Below are 19,437 nucleotides of genomic sequence, written 5' to 3'. Positions count from 1 at the left end.
AATCTTCCATTCTCAATCAGCTCCACCGATTTATTCCCTCCAAGACAACGAGGTAAGTCTGACCTCATTGCACTCCTCAATACTTCGAATTTTCTTCTTTTTTTACCTTGCAAAGTTCCAGAAGTTTTAGAAAAGCTGAGGGAGAGAAGAGTGGATTTAGAGAAGCTGGGGGAAAGAGAAGAACAGAGCAAGGGAGATTTTCCTTGGGGACTCTCTGAAGGCAAATCTTCCTGCAGATCTACTCGAAAAGGGAATTAATGGGACTGTTCTGGGCAAGGAATTGTTTAAGGATCAGGTAGCTCAGCCCCAGAGAAAAGGGAAAGTTTATTTTTCTTTTGAGACATTCAGAAGAAAGAGAGATGTGGTGGTAGGAAAGAAAGAACTAAGAAGTCTCAAACAGGTCAGGAAGGAAGGAAATAGCAGGAAAAACGGGAATCTGTGAGGGAGGATTGAACTGGGAGCCGCTGGAGAAGGACAAAGAACAACTGGTTCATACTGGGAGCCCGTAGCCTGACTGTGCTGCTTCCTTGACCTCACATTTCCTCTCCCAGCTTGATCCCAAATCCCAAGAGATGATGTCGAACGTCGGCTCCGAGTGCCTGCCGGGCTGCGAGGTGGCCTGTTCCCAGCCCTGTGCCTACAGCAGGAGCCTGGAGCCCTGCGTTGCCTCCTGTGGAGATTCCAAAGCCGTGGTGTTCCCTCCTCCCGTGGTCCTCACCTTCCCGGGCCCCACCATCAGCACCTGCTCCCAGGAGAGCGTGGTGGGAGCCTCCCAACCCATGGTTCTGGGTGCTCCCATCCCAAGCATCTCCGATGAGCCCTATGGGGTGGGGAGCTCCTTTGGGGCTGGGGGCACGATGGGGGCAGGACCCTCCTTTGGATCCGGGGGCTCCTTTGGCTATGGGGGCTCCTCGGGGATGGGGGGTCCCGTTGGATATGGGGGTTCCTTTGGTTACGGAATGCAGAATTCCCGCGGGTCCTGTGGCTACGGGAAGGGTTCCTATGGGTCTGGGGGCGCCTGTGGCTACGGAGGCTCCCTGGGAATGGGGGGCTCCTGGTACGGCCGGAGGTACCGCAGCAGCCGTGGCGGATCCTGCCTGGGCAGCTGGGGCTCATCCTAAGGCCAGACAACGCAGAGGATGAAAACCCGGGATCCAGATCCACAGCCAGGCCTGGAATTCCGAGGCCGATCCCTGAAAACCAGGCCCACATCTCCTCCTGCTGCGCTTCATCTTCAATCAAACGCCGCTCCGTGGGACGTCGTCTCTCCTGGAACCCTTCAATTAATCTCGTTTCTTTCTGGTGGGGTGGAAACGCTTCAGAATTCCATGTGGGGCTTTCTGTAAAGGCCCTGGCTTCACCTTGTGGAGTGGCTTTTGTCACCCACAGGGGTGGCCTGGCTGCCCTGGGACCACCCATGTGTTGCTCTGTTTTGTTCTATTTCATTTCCTTCAGCCTAATAAAAATCTTTCCAAATTGCATTGGTGGCTTCCTAGTTTTCCGTCCTGTAGAATCCCAGGATCATTTAGGCTGGAAAAGATCTCCAAGGTCATCGAGTCCAACCTTTGATCTGCACAAAATGAGGTCACCCCTGAGCATCCCAATCCCCCATTACCCTGTCTCCAAGGGTAAACTGGTTTTAACTGGGAGCTGCACCAGTCCATCCCCAGAGGTTTTTCCAACCTATTGGAAATTATTCTGTATAATTTATTGGATAATGTGGAATAGATCAGAAAGGGAAAACAGTTTATTGAGGACTTTCAGACTAGCTATATTTGCATTAAAGCAGAATTAATTCCCCTCTGATGAGCGTTAATTACTGCGCAAGGATTCCCTTCTTTCAGACCAGTTTGTAACTGAAACTGTGGTGAAATAAAAGCCAGAACCCGGGGCTGTGATGCAACAGGGCTTTAATACAAACAAAAAGTGGGATGAGGCAGTGCAGAGACAAAGAACGGAATCTCCATGTCAGCATTCCCATGTCAGCATTCCCATTTCAGCCTGGACTCCAGTCCAGCAGTCATTCCAAGACATTCTTTTTTCCAGCTGGACACTTCCACAGCCAAGTCCCATGACTGGTTTGACTCTTCGGGTTCAGGGAGTACAAAACACAACAGGAGCAAGGGGCAAAGGGAGGGAACATCAGGATCCTAAGCCTTGGATAAAGCACAACGAGATCCAAACAACCCCGGCTCCGACCGCATCAGCTGGAGCAGAGACTGCTTGGAATTCCTAGCTCTCAACTACTACTCTACATCCTATTTTTCCTTTGCACATTCCTCAGCTTTAAAGGGTTAAAAAGGCCCGTAGTTCCCGTAGCGATACCTCCCGTAGTACCCTCGGGAAAAATAGGGATAATAATTCCTACCGTTGCCTGAGAAATAGGAGCCGCGGTAGAAGCTCCCCAGCCGTGACATCCCACCCCCGCAGGAGGAGCCCCCTCCCATTCCCTCACAGGAGGAGCCCCCTCCCATTCCCCCGGAGGAGGAGCCCCCTCCCATTCCCCCACAGGAGCCCATTCCTCCCCCTCCAGAGCCCCATCCTGATCCCATGCCACCTCCTCCAGACCCCATCCCTCCACCTCCAGACCCCATCCCTCCTCCAGATCCCATCCCACCACCTCCAGACCCCATGCCACCTCCTCCAGACCCCATGCCACCCCCTCCAGAGCCCATTCCCCCGCCGATTTCGGGGATGGACGACCCAACGATGCTCTCTGTGGGGCAGGAGCTGATGATGGGCCCCGGGAATGTCACGACCACGGGTGGGGCATAGACGATGGCTCGGGAGTCTCCGCAGGAGGCGACGCAAGGCTCGCTGCAGGCATCGACGTAGGGCTGGGCGCACGTCACCTCGCAGGGTGAAGCGCAGCGGGCGCTGAGCAGCTGGCCGTAGGAGGACATGGTTCCCGATCCAACCTGGAAGGATGAGAAGGTCCCAACCCGGTGAAGGCACAGCCTGGGAAGGACGGATTGGAAGGATGGGGAAGAATTCCTCAGTTGTGGAGTTATTTGTGTGTTTAATTCTTTAAGTGTTGCCTTTTAGAGGTGAAAAATGTCCCCAGGCTTCTCCGTGAGAGAGGGAATCCGAGTGAAGCAAATGTCCCTAAATTCTGAGGGATGAGGCTGAGATATCCGGCAGGAAATGGGAGGTGTATGGGGGATTATTCCCTTTGGAATTTGCTGGAAAGGGAGCTGGGAGTGGGGATCTGCTGGATGGTGTTTGGATGGACAGGTGCAGATGTGTGGGATTAAATCACCTGAATAAATGAGTTTATGGTTAAAAAAATTAAAATGGTAATTTTTAAAAATCATCGTTTCTGAGGCACAATCCACTTTTCCATAAATTGCACCTACCAAGGGAGATGAATTGTGGGGAAATGGCTCTGATTCCCACTCCTCTCTGGTGCTCCGTGGAATCATGGAATGGATCTTGAAGACCCAGTTCCAACCCCAGGCACGGGCAGGGACATTTTCCATGGACCCCAAACCCTGTCCAACCCGGCCTTGGACAGTTCCAGGGATGGAGCTGCCACGGCTTTTCTGGGAATTCCATTCCAAGTCCTCCCCACGCTCACAGGGAAGGATTTATCCCTAAAATCCCATCCATACCTCCTGTCCCTCAGTGTGAGCCCATTCCCCCTTTTCCTTGCTCTCCATCCCTCAGAAATTGTCTCTCCCCATGTTCCTTTCGGCTCCTTTAGGTCCTGGAAGGCCACAATTGGGTCACCCTGAAGCCCCTCTGTATTTTTGTCCGGTCTCTATTCCCAGAATGAATTCTGGGAAGAAACTCCCTGTCCTTCTCTCACTTCATTCCCTTTCCTGTTCCTTTTGGGAATCAATCCCACCCTGATCACGAGTTTGGAGTGACCCTTCTCTATAAATAAATGCTCAATTCCTAAAAATTCCTCCCATCAACGTACTTGAAACTCCCACTCCTCTCCCCACTTTTATCCACCTTATCCCAAGCCCCACTTCCCATGCCAGAACGGGTTTGGAGAATAAACTCTACCCTGATTTAGGATAGGATATAAAACCTCAGTTCAAAGCTCCCCATAAACCAAATTACCTCTAATTAGGAGCTGATTCAGTTAAATCCGACTTACCCAGTCAGCGAGGAGAACGAGTCAGCGGAGGCAGCTCCAGGGCCACCAGTCAGGAGCACTTTTATATCCTGTCATGGAGAAAGGAAATTGGGAGCCACCTTGACGCAAGCCCTTGTGAAATGGAATGTTTTCCCCGCTCCTGCCTCCCCTTGTCGCAACAGCTTTGATAACACCTTAGGATTAGGAGATAATTCCCAGTCCCACACAGGGCGCTGCAGGTGCTTCACCCTTCCTGGGCCTTTGCTGGAAATCTCTCCATGCTGGGGGATGGAGGGGGGATTTTCCCTAAAAACGCAGGGGGATTTTCCCTAAAATGTTCATTTTGTGTCTGCGTGGTCACTTTGTGTTCACCCCGCGGGTTTTTATGGAATTTCTGACTTGGGACATAAATTCCCAGGCCTACACAGGCCCAGGCCTACAGGTGCTTCACCCTTCCAGGACCTTTGTTGGGAATCCCACCACCCACTGAGGGGGATTTTCCCAAAAATATTCACTTTGTGTTCGCCCCGTGTGTTTTTATGGAATTTCTGTCCTGGGACATAAATTCCCAGGCCCACACGGGGATGTGGGATAATCCCCAGGCCTACCGCTGCAGGTGCTTCACCCTTCCAGGGCCTTTTTTGGGAATTCCACCATCCACGGAGGAGGATTTCCCCTAAAATATTAATTTTGTGTGTCTGGGTCACTTTTGTGTTCATGCCATGGGTTTTTATGGAATTTCTGACTTGGGACATAAATTCACAGGCCCAGGCCTACAGGTGCTTCACCCTTCCAGGGCCTTTTTTGGGAATTCCACCATCCACTGAGGGGGATTTTCCCCAAAATATTCACTTTGTGTTCACCCCGTGTGTTTTTATGGAATTTCCGTCCTTGGAGCTGTCCTTTGAACAGAGGATTTCCTTCTCACATTCCAAGTGGGAAGTTTGAGGTGCCAAAGCAATTCCCAGACAAGAATTCCATCAGAAATTCAGCTAAAAAAAAAGGGCACCTGCCCAGGATTTTATATTTTATCAGCAATTCCTCTTCTCAGGGGTTCTCCCCTTCAGAATAAACACCTGAAAAATACTAAAAACCAGGAAGAAATGGAATTTTCCTTTAGGGATCTGTTTTTTAGAGGCCAAGATGAGGAGAGGAATTTCGTTTAGGATGAGAGGACTCAGAGCAAACATTACCTGAAGTCCAGGCCCACAAACTCAGCTCAAAAAATATCCCCAGGGCCTGGAAAATGCTGATAATGTGATTTTCACACTCACATTTACATTAAAAAAACACTCTCTTCCTTCTGAGTTGTGGTGAATTATTAAAACGAAAGGAAAACACAAAAACAAAGCCCCAAATAAATTATTTTATTTACATTTCATGGCTCTGGAATCAATCTAATGAGCAGAGGAGACACATGAGCAGCACAGAACACTCTGACTCACTTAATTCGTGGCAATTAAAAGCACCTATTAATTACAGTGATTGACAGCTGAGGCAATTCCAGGAGTTACCAAACCCAATATTTGAAAAAAGTCCGTAAGAACCTCCTTGTCCCATTGTCTTAGAGGAGAGAAAATTGGGGTTTAAAACACAAAAATGCTAAAAATCCCTGGGGTTTGCTTTCTGGAATTGGGGATTTTCCCTGGAAGCTTTAATGGGATCCTTTCCTTGGTGGAATTGCACAGCTCTGATATTCCACGGAGATCCTTGCAAAAAAAAATCAGCTCCCAAACGCAAACCCCTGGCACAGGCCCAAAACTCCTTTCACAAGCCCTGAACCTGCCTCAGATCAAAGAGTTCCTTGAGAGATAAGAGAAGGAGATAAACTCCCTTCCCAGTTGGCAGAGAAATCCTTCTGGAAATATAAATTAAATTAAAAAAAAAAAAAAGAATCAGGAATTTTGGCATTTTTTTGCAAAGGATTTTCAGGGGGGAAAAAAACCCAACAAAACCCATATTTTTCACATTAAAAAAAAATAAACTTTCAAGAGCAGCACTTTGTGCTGAGGAGCTCCAGACTCACCTCAAACAAACCAACTCCAGAGCTTTACCTGGGAGATTCCTCATCCTGTTTTTTCCTGGCACACTGACGTTGTTGTTGTTGTTGTTGTTGATGTTGTTGTTGTTGTCGTGGCCGGTAAATTGATTTTCTGGCTTTAGGAATTCCAGAGCTCTGCTCTGATCCTTCCCGGCTGCTTTGCATAGGGAGATGAAATCAGAGGAAGCTGCTGCAGCTGCTTTGCTCTTCCCTATAATTTTCCAAATTGGGCTCCGGGGCCGCTTGGCAGAGAGGAAATCATCGGTGTCATCATCCCAGATCGGGGCAGAACACCATCCTCAACCCTCATTTTCCCCCAGATTTTATCGGGGCAGTTCCAGGCTTGGAAGGGAGCAACCAACAACACCCAGCAGGAAAATAAACAGGCTGAAATTTTGGGAATTATTGCGCGAAGTCGAGGCTGGTTTGGATCCCGAAATCTCGGTTTTGGAGCAGTTTCTGGGCTCCCACCTGGAATCCAGTTTCCAACTAAAGGGATGATGTTTCGGGGGTGTTTTTTCATTGGATAATTGTGAGACTGAATGTGAAAGATGGGATTGAATGAAATCACCACCAACAGCTCGTTAATGATTTGTTTTATTGCTCAGACCAGAGCAGGATCTCAGTTCTGTCCATTTCTGTTCATTTCTGTCCTTTTCTGGTAATTTCTGTCCATTTCTGTCAAATTTCTGTCCATTTCTGTCAAATTTCTGTCCATTTCTGCCCATTTCTGAAGTGATTCCCCCCAATGTGATTATTGATCCTATTAAAAAAATCAGTATTTTTGGCAGCCTCCCATTTCCTTCTGGACATCTCAGTCTCATCCTTAAGAATTTAAAGAAAAAAACTTGGATTTCCTCTCTCAAGGATCAGTTTGGGGACATTTTTTTCACCTCCAGCACCGCGAAAGGTGGTGATTAAAGAATTAAACACACAAATAACTCCGGAACTGCGGAATTCTTCCCCGCCGCCCAACGAGATTTTGCTGGGAGCTCGGGAATAATGACGGCACCCCAACTTCCTGGGAATCTTTCATCTTGGAAACAAAACCCAGCTAATGGGCTGGAATTCCCTGGGCAGAACTCGAGGCGAGGTGGAATTGCAGCCCCGGAGGGGGGAAGCCTGGAGTGCCCGGGCGTGATTTGGGTCTGCCTAAAAGCTGGGCCGGGTGTCCCTCCGGGGCCACCACCCAAACGCCTTCTCCAGGTCAGGGTCACCTCCAGGACTTCCCAGGATCTTGGGATATCCCAAGGTGGAAGGGAACCCCAAGGATCAGGCACAGAACCATCGCCAAGAGCCCCCAGAGTCTCACCTGGGGTTTTTTTTGAGGTCCTGGAGCCCACAGGATTGGGCGAGGCGGGTGAAGGAGATCTGATATGGCTCAGCCCAGCCCCAAACCTCCAGAAGATTGAGGAGAAGGAGATTCTGACCTTCCCTGAGGAGCTGGAGCATGGCCAGGGGTGGGAACAGGGCTGGAGCAGCTGGAAAAGGGTCTGGAAAATTCTGAGGGAGCTGGGGGGGGCTCAGCCTGGAGAAAAGAGGGATACAGGGGGAATTTGGGATCTGTCAGGGGGGATTTGGGATCTGATCCCAGGGAATGGCCTCGAGCTGTGCCAGGGGAGGCTCAGGGTGGGAAATTTGGGAAAATCCCTCCTGGAAAATGGGAAAGGCCTTGGAAGGGGCTGCCCGGGGAGGTTGGGAGTTCTGGAGGTGTCCGAGGAATTCCTGGACATTGGTCTGGGTGTCCAGGTGGGATCAGACACAGCTTGAACTCGACAACCTTGGAATTCTTTCCCAGCCTCAGGGATCTTGGGATCCTAAAGAGCTGCAGGATCTGCTCCTCAGGAGGGTGGGCGCTCCTGGGGGAAGTTTGGGGTTATTTGGGGCATCTTAGAAGTCCCGCCCTTGCAAATAATTAATTTTACTATTTCATTAGTGCCTGTGGAATGAGCCAACGCCACGGAGCGAATTCCCATTCCCGTATCACCCCATGGCTCACCCAGGCGTGGTGCTAAGATCCAATTTAATCATCCGTTAATGAGAAAGATATTAATTAAATCTTCATTTGCCTTCATTGCCTCATTAAAGCTGCTCGTCTCAGCAAGAAAATCTGGCAGCTTCCTCCGAGTTCCTTCAAGGATTAAACCCGGAGCTGGCGGCACAAAATCCTGTAAAATGAATTTGTAGTTGGATTTAAGGAAGGAAAAGGAAATTTTCCCAGGGAAAAAAAAAAAAACCGCAGAGTTTTGTTATCCAGAGGAAATATTGGAATTTTTTCCAGCTGGGATTATTTGTACAGCACTAATTAGTCCAGCTCAACAAGGCCAAAGGTTCAGCTTGAATGAAAATCTGTCAGAAATTCCAGGGCTGTCCTTGCTCCTGGAATTCACCGGGAATTGTGGTTATAGGAAAAGGCGGATGAGTTCAAGCTGAAAAAGGGGAAATTGAGGTTGGGTTTAGGGAAGAAATGGTTCCCTGGGAGGGTGGGGAGGCCCTGGAATGGATTTCCCAGAGAAGATGTGGCCACCCCATCCACGGAATTGTCCAAGGCCAGGTTGGAGCATCCTGGGATAACACAAAGGACTTGGAATAAGATGATTTTTAAGGACATTCCCAACCCAAACATTCCATAGTTTTATGATTTTTGGGCCTGAAAAGGAGGAAAAGCAGCCGTAAGGATATTCCCAACCCAAACCATTCCATGGTTTTATTATTTTGGGCCTGGAAAGGAGGAAAAGCAGCCGTAAGGACATTCCCAACCCAAACCATTCCATGGTTTTATGATTTTTGGGCCTGGAAAGGGATTTAAGGAGGAAAAGCAGCCCAGTCCCTTCCCCTGGGCCAAGCCTTGGTCTCCCTGACCTCATCCCAGATTTTGCTGCCGCGCAATATTGGGAATATAATGACAGGTTATCGGGAATAACCCTATTAATAGCGGGGTGTGGCCCAGCCTCAGATCCACCCTCTGCGTGGAGAATCCTTGGGCAGGTGGGGTCGCTTTTGGGCATCGGATTGCCCCCAATAAATGAGTGTTTCACTGGGCCAGGAGAGGGGAAAGGGAAAGGCCCACGAGGAGGAGTTGTGGGATGGGATATCGGAACGGGAATGAGGGATCCGGATCATCCCGGAGGTCCCTTCCACCCCAAATCATCCCAGGATCCCGTGAAGATCAGAGGAGGAGGAACAGCCGAGCTCTCCGGGCAAGGCCGTAAAAAATGTGGGAGCGCTGGGAGAGAAACAGGTGGGATGGGTCTGTGGGAGGTGGGGAAAGGGGGGAAAAGCAGGGGAAAAAGACAAATTGGCAGGGAAATCCAGAGTTTCCTGATGCAGGCTTGGTTTTCTGGGCTGCAACTCCAAATAATAGTAGTAGTAATAATAATAATAGTAGTAATAGTAATAATAATAATAATAATAATAATAATAATAGGCAGATGAGAGGAGAATGCTGAGGGTTGCTTGAAATACTGATGGGGGAAAAAAAAAACCCCCATGGAATGGACCCAAACAAGATCTGTGGGGAAAAAAAATCAGATCAGCTGGATTCAAAAGGGATCAGATTGATCCCAAAGGGATCAGCTTGATCCAAAAGGGATCAGGTTGATCCAAAAGGGATGAGATTGATCCAAAAGGGATCAGCTTGATCCAAAATGGATGAGATTGATCCAAAAGGGATCAGGTTGATCCAAAACAGATGAGATTGATCCAAAAGGGATCAGCTTGATCCCAAAGGGATCCAGCTCTGAGTTCTTGGTGGAAAAGCTGGTGGTTTTCCCCCAAAAAGCCTCAGTGAGGAGACTCCATGGAGGAATTCCGGGCTCTTCCAGGAGGGATTTGGGATCTGATCCTAGGGAATAGAACAGGACAAAAGGGAATGGCCTCAAGCTGTGCCAAGGGAGGGTCAGGGGTGGAAATTTGGGAGAATCCCTCCTGGAAAAGGGAAAAGGCCTTGGAAGGGGCTGCCCGGGGAGGTTTGGAGTGGCCACCCCTGGAGGTGTCTGAGGAATTCCTGGACATTGGTCTGGGATCGGGCACAGCTTGGACTCAGCCTTGGAGATCTTTTCCAACCTCAACAACTCTGGGATATTCCTTTCGGAAAAAAAAAACAAAAACAAAACCAAAAACCTCTAAAAGGAATAATTCCCATTCCTCCTCTTCCTGAGCCTCGCGTGGAACTGGAGATGGTCCAAGCCCTGGAGCTGGATGGGGTGGAGCTGCTGGGGCCGATGAGTCAACCCCGAGGTCTTGGGGTCCGCCCCGCCCGTGACCTCATTGCCAGAGTTTTCCCAACCTTTTCCCCAAGAGCCAAACAAGAAATGTGGGATCCGTGAGCTGCCCACGGCTCACGGGCTGATCCTCCGAGATACTGGGGTGGTTACATCACCGTTGGGATCGGGAACGGGAGCGGGTCGGGGAAAGTGGGGCACACGCAAATGGGGTAAACAAAGGGATTTGTGGCAGCTCCCGAAGTGGGAATTCCCATAAAGAAAGGGAAAATAAAGGGAAAAAATTATACTTTAAATGTGGATAGGCGGGGAATATTTGAGGGGATTGTTTCAGCAGGTTTGCGGGGATTTGGGAGCATGGAAAAAATTCCCATTTCCTGCTGGATGCCCAGGTGAGGAGGGTGGGCACAGAGAAAAAATCTGGCAAAAACACGGAAAAAGCATCCTCAGAGGTTGGGATTCTTCCTTCTGCCTCTATAGGAGTTGTTTTAATGCCCCTGACAAATTTTCCACGCTCCCAGATCGGAGTTGGTCCCAGAAGGAGGAGCCCACCCTGAGGTTGGTGAGGAATTCCAAAATTCCAACCGTTCAAGGGCAGCTCTCAAGCCTCCACAGTCCCAAAAAAAAAACCCCTCAGGGATTTGGAATTTATCCACATTTCCCAGTTAGGAGAATTTCACCAGAAAAGAAATCCAGGAAACCACTGTGATAATGCAGAATAACTTTAATGGGAAAGGAAAGAATAAAATAGGATTAAAATAAAATTAAAAAAAAATAAAATAAAATAGGGTAAAGGACGCAGGTCCAGGTGAAGATTCTTAGTTTTTATCCTGGAATTTTGGAATGGTTTGGGTGGGATCATCCAGATCTGTGGGCAAGGGACACTCCCACTATCCCAGGTTACTCCAAGCCCATCCAACCTGGTTTTGGACACTTCCAAGGTGGAAAATCCACATTTTTGTGGCCAAACTTTCCTGCTGGCTTAATTTTTATACAAAAACAATTCATTTCCACAATTTTTCCCCCTTTTTATTAAAATTAAATATAAGGAGATCAGTTTGTTCCCTTTCCCGACTTTCCTGTGGTGAAAGTGAAAGCCGGGAAGCGGTGACGGGATCGTGCTTGTGTTTATCCAAATGAAAAGGGAATTTCCTGGTGAGTAATTCCCATAAAAGCTAAGCCAGGCTCAATTAGGCCAGGCAGGCGAAGGCTTTGTCAGATCTGATCACATTTGGGCCGTTCCCCCGTCTTCATTTTTCTGGAAAACCACAGAAGAACAACCAATTGCTCCCACCAACCAGATTCCAAGTGCCAGGTTATCCCAAAATTCGAAATTGTTGTCCACCGCTTGGGAATGTCTGAGGGGAAAAAAAACCCAACTTAAAAAAACCCAACCTTAAAAAAAAAACCCAACTTGAGCTGAACTCAGATTCCCAAATCTGCTTTGGAGGAGCCTCCAGAGCCTTTGGATTGGGGTCGGATCCGCGTCACACTTCCAAGACCTCTTCTTCCTCCTTTGCTGCCTCCTCGTTTTCCATTCCCGGCTTTTCCGGATCTAGGCTTTGCTCCTGGCTCCCGTTCCCGGCCGGCTGCTGGCTCCCGCAGCTGCTCCTCCGGCAGGGATGGATCCAACGGGAAGTGAAAATGTAGGAGCAGCGCGACGCTCGCCGGGAGCCCGATTTTGGGACGAAACCCCCGGAACGCGGGATTGGCGCTCCGCGGGACCTTAGGGAGATTCGGGAAGTTCCTGCTCCCCCCTCCAGCATTCCCGAGGATCCCGGCACCATTCCCGAGGATCCCAGCAGGGTCTCCTGTGGGTCCACGCCGAGGATGGGCCTGGAGGTGAATTTTGGGACGAACGCCCCAGAATGCGGGATTGGCGCTCCGTGGGAGCTCAGGGAGGTTCCCGAGGATCCCGGCGCCATTCCCGAGGATCCCTCTGGCATTCCCGGGGATCCCAGCACGGTCTGCTGCGGGCAGGTGCTGAGGATGGGCCCCGGGAATGTCACGAGCACGGGAGGAGGGAAGATGATGACGCGGGAAGCGCCGCAGGAGACCACGCAGGGCTGGCTGGAGCCCGAGGCCGCCGGCCCCGGACACGGCCCCTGGAATTCCGAGCACATCTGGGAAGAACCAGGGAGAACCTGCAAATACCTGAAAATATCCAGGAATTAGGAAATTTATTCCTGTTTGTTTGTAAATCGCGGTGGGAAAAAAACCTTGCTCTACTTAATGTTTATTTTAGTGTTATTTTATTCGATTTGATCCAATTTCTTATTTTATTTTTTAAAAAAATCATTTCATTCTTTAATTTTATTTTTCAAATTCTATTTAATTTCCATTGTATTTTTAAAATCTAGGGGTTTTTTTTAATTTGGTTTAATTTTCATCGTTATTTTTAAATTTCATTGCCTTGTTTAACCTCGGTTTTTAAAATTCTTTTAAATTTTTGTTGTCTTTTTAAGATTCAGTTTTTTAATTGTAGTTTTAAAAAAATTGTTGAACTTTTTAAATGTTACTTTGAAACTGAACTCCCAGCTCAGCTTCCCCTTTTCCCCACCCACCTCAACCTCCCCAAAAAACCCCACCCAGGCTTTTTCCAGGCCGCAATTCCAGGATTTTCCATCCTTCCCGGGTGATTTGTTTATCTCAGCCTGCCCAGCCCTCGCTGAGATAATTACCCAGAGCAGATTCCAGAGCCTGGGATCGCTCCCAGCTCCTGATCCGCGTCCGGAGCGCCGCCAGCTCCAAAATCCCTGGAATTCTGGAGAAATCCTTCCTCCACACGAATTCCAGAGGGCCCAGAACTCCAATTTTGGTGCCCAAATATTTTCTATTCCCCTGGATCCTGAATCCACATTCTCATGGAATTTATTCCACAATTTCTCCTGGGATTTACCTGTCAAGGTTCAAACTCTGGGATGTGGATGATTCCCGGAAAAAATCCCGGAAATTTTTGTCCCTGGAGGAATCCAGGCTCTTCCAGAGGCTCCTTCCAAGGTAGGTGTTGCCTTAAACTCCTCAAATTCATCAAATTTCTGGTTTTTCTCCAAAGATTCCACTGGAAAAGCCCAGGGGATTCCCATTATTTATCTGATGGGGATTTCCATGGAGATCTAATTTGGTTTTTTTTCAGAAAATTCCCGAAGTTTTTGGGTGGGAAAACAGCGGAATTGGAGTTTCTCCTACCCCAAGAGTGCTGCAAAAATGAGCTTTTGCACCAAAGAAATTCCTTTTCAGGGAAAATGGGCTCGGTTTGGATTTCTGGCAGGAAAATAAGGTGGGAAAAAAGATTTTCCTCCTTTTTTATCCCATGGAAAATAAATTTGATTTGTGAATGATAAAATTTTGGGGGGGAAAAAAAGAGGAAACCCCAGGATTTCTCCGATTTTTAATGGAAAAATACGGATTGAATATTTCTGACCATCCTGAGCTGTAAAATCCCTTCCACCCCAAAACACTCCATGATTTTATGACAAATCCCACCAGAATTAAAATTAAAGTGACTTTTATTGTTATTGACAGCTCATCGATAGTAACAACATTCCAGCAGAATTTTTTTTTTTTTATTTTAACAAGAATTTTTAAGAATTTTTTTATTTTTAACAAGAAATTTAAAGAATTTTAAACACCCAACAAAACAATTCCCAGCATGGAAATCTCCGTTTGGAATTGCTGGAGCCACAGAATCCCCATGAAAACCCAATTATTTCTTTTGTTTTCCCGTTATTTCTTTCATTTTCCCCAATTATTTCTTTCAATTTCCCCTTATTTATTTCGTTTTTCCCGATTCTTTATTTTGATTTCCCATTTTCCCCAAATTATGGGATGGAAGGGAGAGAGGGACTTACCAATATTCCAGGAAGGAATCGCCAGGAATGTCCGGGGGAGCCCCAAATCCTTGGAGTTTTATAAGAACTCCGGAACTTCCAGGAAGCTGAGGCAGCCTTTGGGAACGAGGCTTTAACTGCCCTCCCCTCATGTGTAATAATCTTAATTGCCGCTAATTATTTCGGGGTTGTTTACCTGCATGATTCCCTTTTCCATGGGAATTTTTGGAGTGGAATGGGAATGGGAATGGGAATTTTCGTTGCATCCCCCATATTCCCGTTGGGGTTTTTTGGGGGGTTTTTTTGCAGGAAAAGTGAATTTTGGAGGGGATTTTTGCCATTTCTGCCTGGGTTTCCAAGCCTGGGATGGTTTGGGTGGGAAGGGGATTAAATCTCATCCTATTCCAACCTTTTTCCAGGGACAGGGACGCTTCCCACTCTCCCAGCTCGCTCCAAGCCCCATCCCAATTTTTCCTTGGGTTAAAAATGCCTCAAGGCATTAAATAGTAAACGTTAAAAAACATTTCTTTTAACCTGAAAAATTTTGTTTAATAAAATTTTTTTAAATTTTATTTTATATAATTGTATAAAATTTTATTTTATTTAATTACATTTTTAATTAAAAACATGTAAAAATAATTTTAATGTTGAATTTTAAAGTATAAAAAGTTGATGGTAAAAAAAAGTTTAATTGAAAAAAATAAATATTAAAGACTTAAATATGAGGGGGGAAAAATTAATCCTGTGGAAGCTGGAAAAAATTGATGAATTTCATGGATTTTTGCTGATTTTCCGAGGATTTGGGTGGATCCCTGGAGCTGAGAGAATCGCAGAATTCCGTAATTGGTGTTTTATGGAACTAATTGGGAATTTGATGGAATTCTTTGGATAATTTGGGGATTCTTCAGGCAGGAAGGGATCTCACCCAAACCCGGCACGGAATTTTCAGGATATCTCCAGAATATCCCCACAGAGGGAGATCCCAACATCCCCTGGACAATCTGTCCCAGTGGAAATTCCCGGGAATCCATTCCTGCCCCTGGAAATTCCCCCAGGCTGAGCCGCAGCCAATTTTGGGGTGATTTTTGAGGAGAAATCGATTTTTTTTTTTTTTTTTTTGCTTCATGAATACGCAAAACACCCGGAGTCAGGCGGGAGAACAACATCCTGTTTATTTGTGGGATTTATTCCATGCAGGGGGAATATTCCAGGGCTGCTTGGAGCCCCCAGGGGTTTTCCTGGGATAATTTGTTATTTATATCACCAGGAGAAAAAACTTTGCATGCATAAATTACTCGCGGACATTCCTGCGGTGTTTCGACATCCCTGGTTGTGTGGGAACCTCATCATCGCGATAATTTCCTTTATCCAGTCCCAAAAGACAATCCCAGAGTTTTCCAAAATTAAAAAATCAGGGTTTGAATTCCTCCTTCCCAAATCGAGGCCGATCCCGTCAAGATTTATTATCAGGATCAAGGTTTCCTGTTGGAACAGGATTATTGATGATTAGAATTCACAGATTATCGGGAATACACGACGCCGGTTTGCCGCCTGCAGACTGAGATCAGGAATCTGGGGCGGGAGTTGGGATTCCCTTTGATTTCTGGAAGCGGCAGCTCCTTTGGGAATCGGGAATGGGATTTTTTGGGATGAGGATGGGAATTTTTGGGATTCAGGAATGGGATTTTTTGGGACGAAGATGGGATTTTTTTGGGAACCAGGAATGGGATTTTTTGGGATGAGGATAGCATTATTTAGGATTCGGGCATGGGAATTTTTGGGATTCAGGAATGGGATTTTTGGGATGAAGATGTGATTTTTTGGGATTTGGGAAAGGGATTTTTTGGGAGGAGGATGGGATTTTTTTTGAATGAGGGTGGAATTTTTTGGGATTCGGGAATGGGACTTTTTGGGATGCGGGAATGCGATTTTTGGGATGAGAGTGGCGTTTTTTTGGGGAATCGGGAATGGGAATTTTTGGGACTCGGATGGAATTGCCGGCGCAGTTCGCCCCCATGTCCACCAGGCGGCAGCACCGCCCCGCGGCGCTGTTTCGTTCCCTGCCGCCTTTTCCAGGTCTCGTGACTTTTCCAAGGGCAAATCCCACCCGGAAAACCTCGGGATGAGGGAGGGACGGGGGAGCAGGAGAGCCTGAGCATCGTCCTCGTGTGGACACGCCGGAATTACGGCAAAATTTTGCTGCTTTGAGACACCGAGGTTTTGGGTTTGGTTTTTTTTTTTGCTCCGTTATCAGCCGCAAACCCACGGAACCAGAAGCTCAGATTTTCACGATTTAACTTTTCCTGCTGATCCACCCCCTCTTCCCCATTTTTTTTCCTCCTGATGGGAGGAAAGGCTGAAGAAATTTGGAATATTCATCCTGGAGAATTTTTGGGGTGACCCCACTGTGGCCTTGAAGGGGATGCAGGGAAATTGGAGAGAGCTTTTTGTTGTTGTTGTTTTGGGTTTTTTTGGTTTTTTTGTTTTTTTCTCGAGGGCCTGGAGTGCCAGGAGAAGGGGAATGAGTTCAGCTCAATGGGAGGAAGTTGAGGTTGAATATTGGGAAGGAATTCCTGAGGAACACCATCCTCTCCCCCCAGTAAATCCGTGGTAGCCAACCCAGCCCTAAAATTGTGATTATTTCCCTTATTTTACACAAAAGGAGCCGTGTAACAACAGGGAAAGTTTTTTTTTCCCAGCAGTAGGAATTAGAAACTCTTTTAAAAGATGGAAAAAAATTCAGGCAGAGAGCAGGAATCAGCTGTAACCTGAGTTTAATGCGAGTGGTACAACCAGAGTGGAACTGATCCCACAACATAAAAACAGGGCACAGATGCTGTCACAAAGGTGTTGGGGTGAGGCTCCGAGTGGCTCAGAGCTCCTCAACCTCCCCCCAACGCCTTCCTGGTGCTGGAAAATCCGAATTTAGGGTCGAATAAAATGGGGGATTCGCTCTGCGAGGTGAACACGGGCACGATGTGGGGTAAAACCGGGCTTGGGGGGCGGGACTGGGAATGGAGGGGGGATCACCCCAAACCTGGGCTCCAAGGAGGGGGGATCACCCCAAAACTGGGCTCTAAGGAGGGGGGATCACCCCAAACCAAACTTGGGCTCCAAGGAGGGGGGATCACCCCAAAACTGGGCTCCCTGGAGGGGGGATCACCCCAAACCTGGGCTCCAAGAAGTGGGGGAATCACCCCAAACCAAACCTGGGCTCCAAGGAGGGGAAGTGTCCCCATGGGCATCACCCCAAACCTGGACTCCGTGGAGAGGGGAAATCACCCCAAACCTGGGCTCCAAGGAGGGGGGATCACCCCATGTCGATCCCCCCGACCCTGGGCTCCATCCCCCGCGTCATTCCCGACTTTTCCCGCCCCTCCCTCACCAGAGCCACTTGGAAGCGCAGCGGCTTTTCTTGGAGTGGCCGGAGCGCTTGGTCCCGGCCGGGGCCAGCCGGGAGGGCCGCGGGGTGCCCCGGGCGTGGTGGTGGCCGCAGCGGGACTTGCTCAGGTGCTGCACCGAGCAGTTCCTGCCCTTGGTCCCCTCAAGCGGCGGCGATCCCTTGGCCGCCACGCGGAGCGGGGGACACTCCTTGGTGGCCTTGGTGACACCGCGCGTGGCAGTGGCGGTGACACCGCGCGTGGCGGTGGCGGGTGTGCCGCTCAGGCGCTGCTCCGAGGAGCAGCAGGTGACAAATTCCTGCGTCGGGTACCCCTTGGAGCAGCGGTGCGCGGCCACCCCGCTCAGCTGCTCCTGCAGGAAGGAGCGAGTGACGCTCTGCTGCGGGGGACATTCGGTGACGCCTCGGAGCGGCAGCGAGTACCCGCCGCCCAGCTCGAGGCAGCGTGCGGGGCACGCGGCCGCCTTGCGCGAGCGGCACTCGCCGCGGCACGACGCCGAGGAGCAGCGGATGCCGCACGGGGGGAAGCGCAGCCGGCCGGGCTCGGGGCAGCGCGGCGCGCAGGGCGGGAGGCTCCTGGCCACGCGTTTCTTGTCGCCGCGAGGGCTACGAGGGGCCGGCAGGGTCTGGGGGACGCCGGAGCCCCTCGTACGGGGCAGCAGCCGCGTGGTCTCGCAGGGCTCGGGGTACAGCAGCAGGCACTTCTGCACCAGCGGCTGGCACGGCAGCAGCGACACGGCGGTGGCACCTTGGGGACAGCTCTGCCAGCGCGGCGCCGGGCCCTTGGTGATGCTCAGGGGGTGGCAGGTGTTGGCAAAGGGCTCGGGGTGAGCCTGGCACGGCGGGAGCAGATCGGGGACGAATTTGGGGCCCGGCAGGAGGAGCGGCGGGCAGCGCTCGCCGGGGCAGTGCATGGCGGAGCAGGGCTCAGAGCTGCGGGAGAAAAAACAGCGATTTGAAAAAAAATTTTTGGGGGTGATTCAGCACCAAAACTCTCCTTGCGGCCCGTGACTCAATGCGAGGCGTGTTTGGGAGGGGAGAGAAAATTCCGTCCTCGGCTCTGGGTTTTGCTCTCGAAAGCCTGAAAAAATCCGGAATTTCAGCCAGGCCGGTTCGTGGCACCCTCCAAACCGCGGCGCTTCCCCTCCCGAGCACCTCGGGGCCCTCCCTGGGTCGCCCTTTCAAGTTGAGATGAAAGAGGAGCCAAAATTACGGGTGTGGGCACCCGGTAATAGCCGGGTGTTGCCACGAAGCCACGCCGAGGCTCAGGAGAGGTTTGGGGTTCTCAGGAGTTCCGATCCCACCGGGATTTGAAGTCTGGGATGGGGCAGGGGCAGCCCTGGCTCACTGTCAGGGCAAATTCTGGTTTTATTTAGGAAATGCAGCAAAATATTTGGAGGAGGGAAGGCAAAAATCGAGGCAAAGCCCTAAGTGGATAAAAGGATTAAATATCCCAGAAGATTTGGAAGGGACTCGCAGCAGGTGACACAGGGGTGGGAATGGTGCCAGCTTCGCTGATTTTGGGAGAATTACACCCAATAAATCAGCCCCCAGGGCTGCACCGCTTTTCTCCTCTGAAAAGTCTCCCTTTTTCCTTGGAAATCACAGGAAAAACCATCCCACTCTAGAAAAACTCCAGTTTTGGGGAGCTTTCCCAGCTTTAAACAGGATTATTTTAACCAAAAATGGTTTCATTCCAATATATTTTTTTGGAGAGCAAAGTTATAAAATTTTTTTTAAAACTACATTGTAGGTTAAAAAAAAAAAAAATTAAAACAATTAAAATTCTACACATTCTGAGCACCCCGAATTCTGATCGCTCCAGGATTTAAGGTTCCATCTTCCCAAATCCTAAACCG

The 19,437-nt window shown here is 49.1% G+C and overlaps 3 protein-coding genes across 3 annotated transcripts; 1 reads left to right on the top strand and 2 right to left on the bottom strand.

Annotated features, from left to right (window-relative positions):
- Positions 1–31: 31 nt before the first annotated feature.
- On the top strand, positions 32–1,467 carry LOC119711611 (scale keratin-like). Its single transcript, XM_038161998.1, has 2 exons — positions 32–52; positions 552–1,467. The coding sequence occupies exon 2, from the start codon at positions 573–575 to the stop codon at positions 1,119–1,121; it is 549 nt and encodes a 182-aa protein (XP_038017926.1). The 5' UTR covers positions 32–52; positions 552–572; the 3' UTR covers positions 1,122–1,467.
- Positions 1,468–2,040: 573 nt separating this feature from the next.
- LOC119711652 (feather keratin B-4-like) lies at positions 2,041–4,124 on the bottom strand. Its single transcript, XM_038162088.1, has 3 exons — positions 4,106–4,124; positions 2,558–2,918; positions 2,041–2,440 (listed from the first exon to the last, which is right to left on the bottom strand). The coding sequence occupies exons 2-3, from the start codon at positions 2,901–2,903 to the stop codon at positions 2,295–2,297; spliced, it is 492 nt and encodes a 163-aa protein (XP_038018016.1). The 5' UTR covers positions 2,904–2,918; positions 4,106–4,124; the 3' UTR covers positions 2,041–2,294.
- A 13,435-nt stretch (positions 4,125–17,559) lies between these two features.
- On the bottom strand, positions 17,560–18,492 carry LOC119711454 (DBF4-type zinc finger-containing protein 2 homolog). Its single transcript, XM_038161698.1, has one exon. The coding sequence runs from the start codon at positions 18,490–18,492 to the stop codon at positions 17,560–17,562; it is 933 nt and encodes a 310-aa protein (XP_038017626.1).
- Between the last annotated feature and the right edge of the window lie 945 nt (positions 18,493–19,437).

The sequence above is a fragment of the Motacilla alba genome, chromosome 25 (genome assembly GCF_015832195.1).
Source record: "Motacilla alba alba isolate MOTALB_02 chromosome 25, Motacilla_alba_V1.0_pri, whole genome shotgun sequence".
Lineage (NCBI taxonomy): Eukaryota > Metazoa > Chordata > Aves > Passeriformes > Motacillidae > Motacilla > Motacilla alba.
The sequence above is the reverse complement of the archived record's forward strand: the minus strand, read 5'-3'. Positions and strand labels throughout refer to the sequence as shown.

Bases quoted from the DNA above. Each gene is read 5' to 3' on its own strand.
- LOC119711611 (XM_038161998.1), top strand. From the start codon at position 573: ATGATGTCGAACGTCGGCTCCGAGTGCCTGCCGGGCTGCGAGGTGGCC.
- LOC119711652 (XM_038162088.1), bottom strand. From the start codon at position 2,903: ATGTCCTCCTACGGCCAGCTGCTCAGCGCCCGCTGCGCTTCACCCTGC. The intron at 2,441-2,557 runs GTGGCATGGGAT...AGGGAATGGGAG, and splicing joins AGGGATGGGGTCTGGAGGAG to GGGGCTCCTCCTGCGGGGGT.
- LOC119711454 (XM_038161698.1), bottom strand. From the start codon at position 18,492: ATGCACTGCCCCGGCGAGCGCTGCCCGCCGCTCCTCCTGCCGGGCCCC.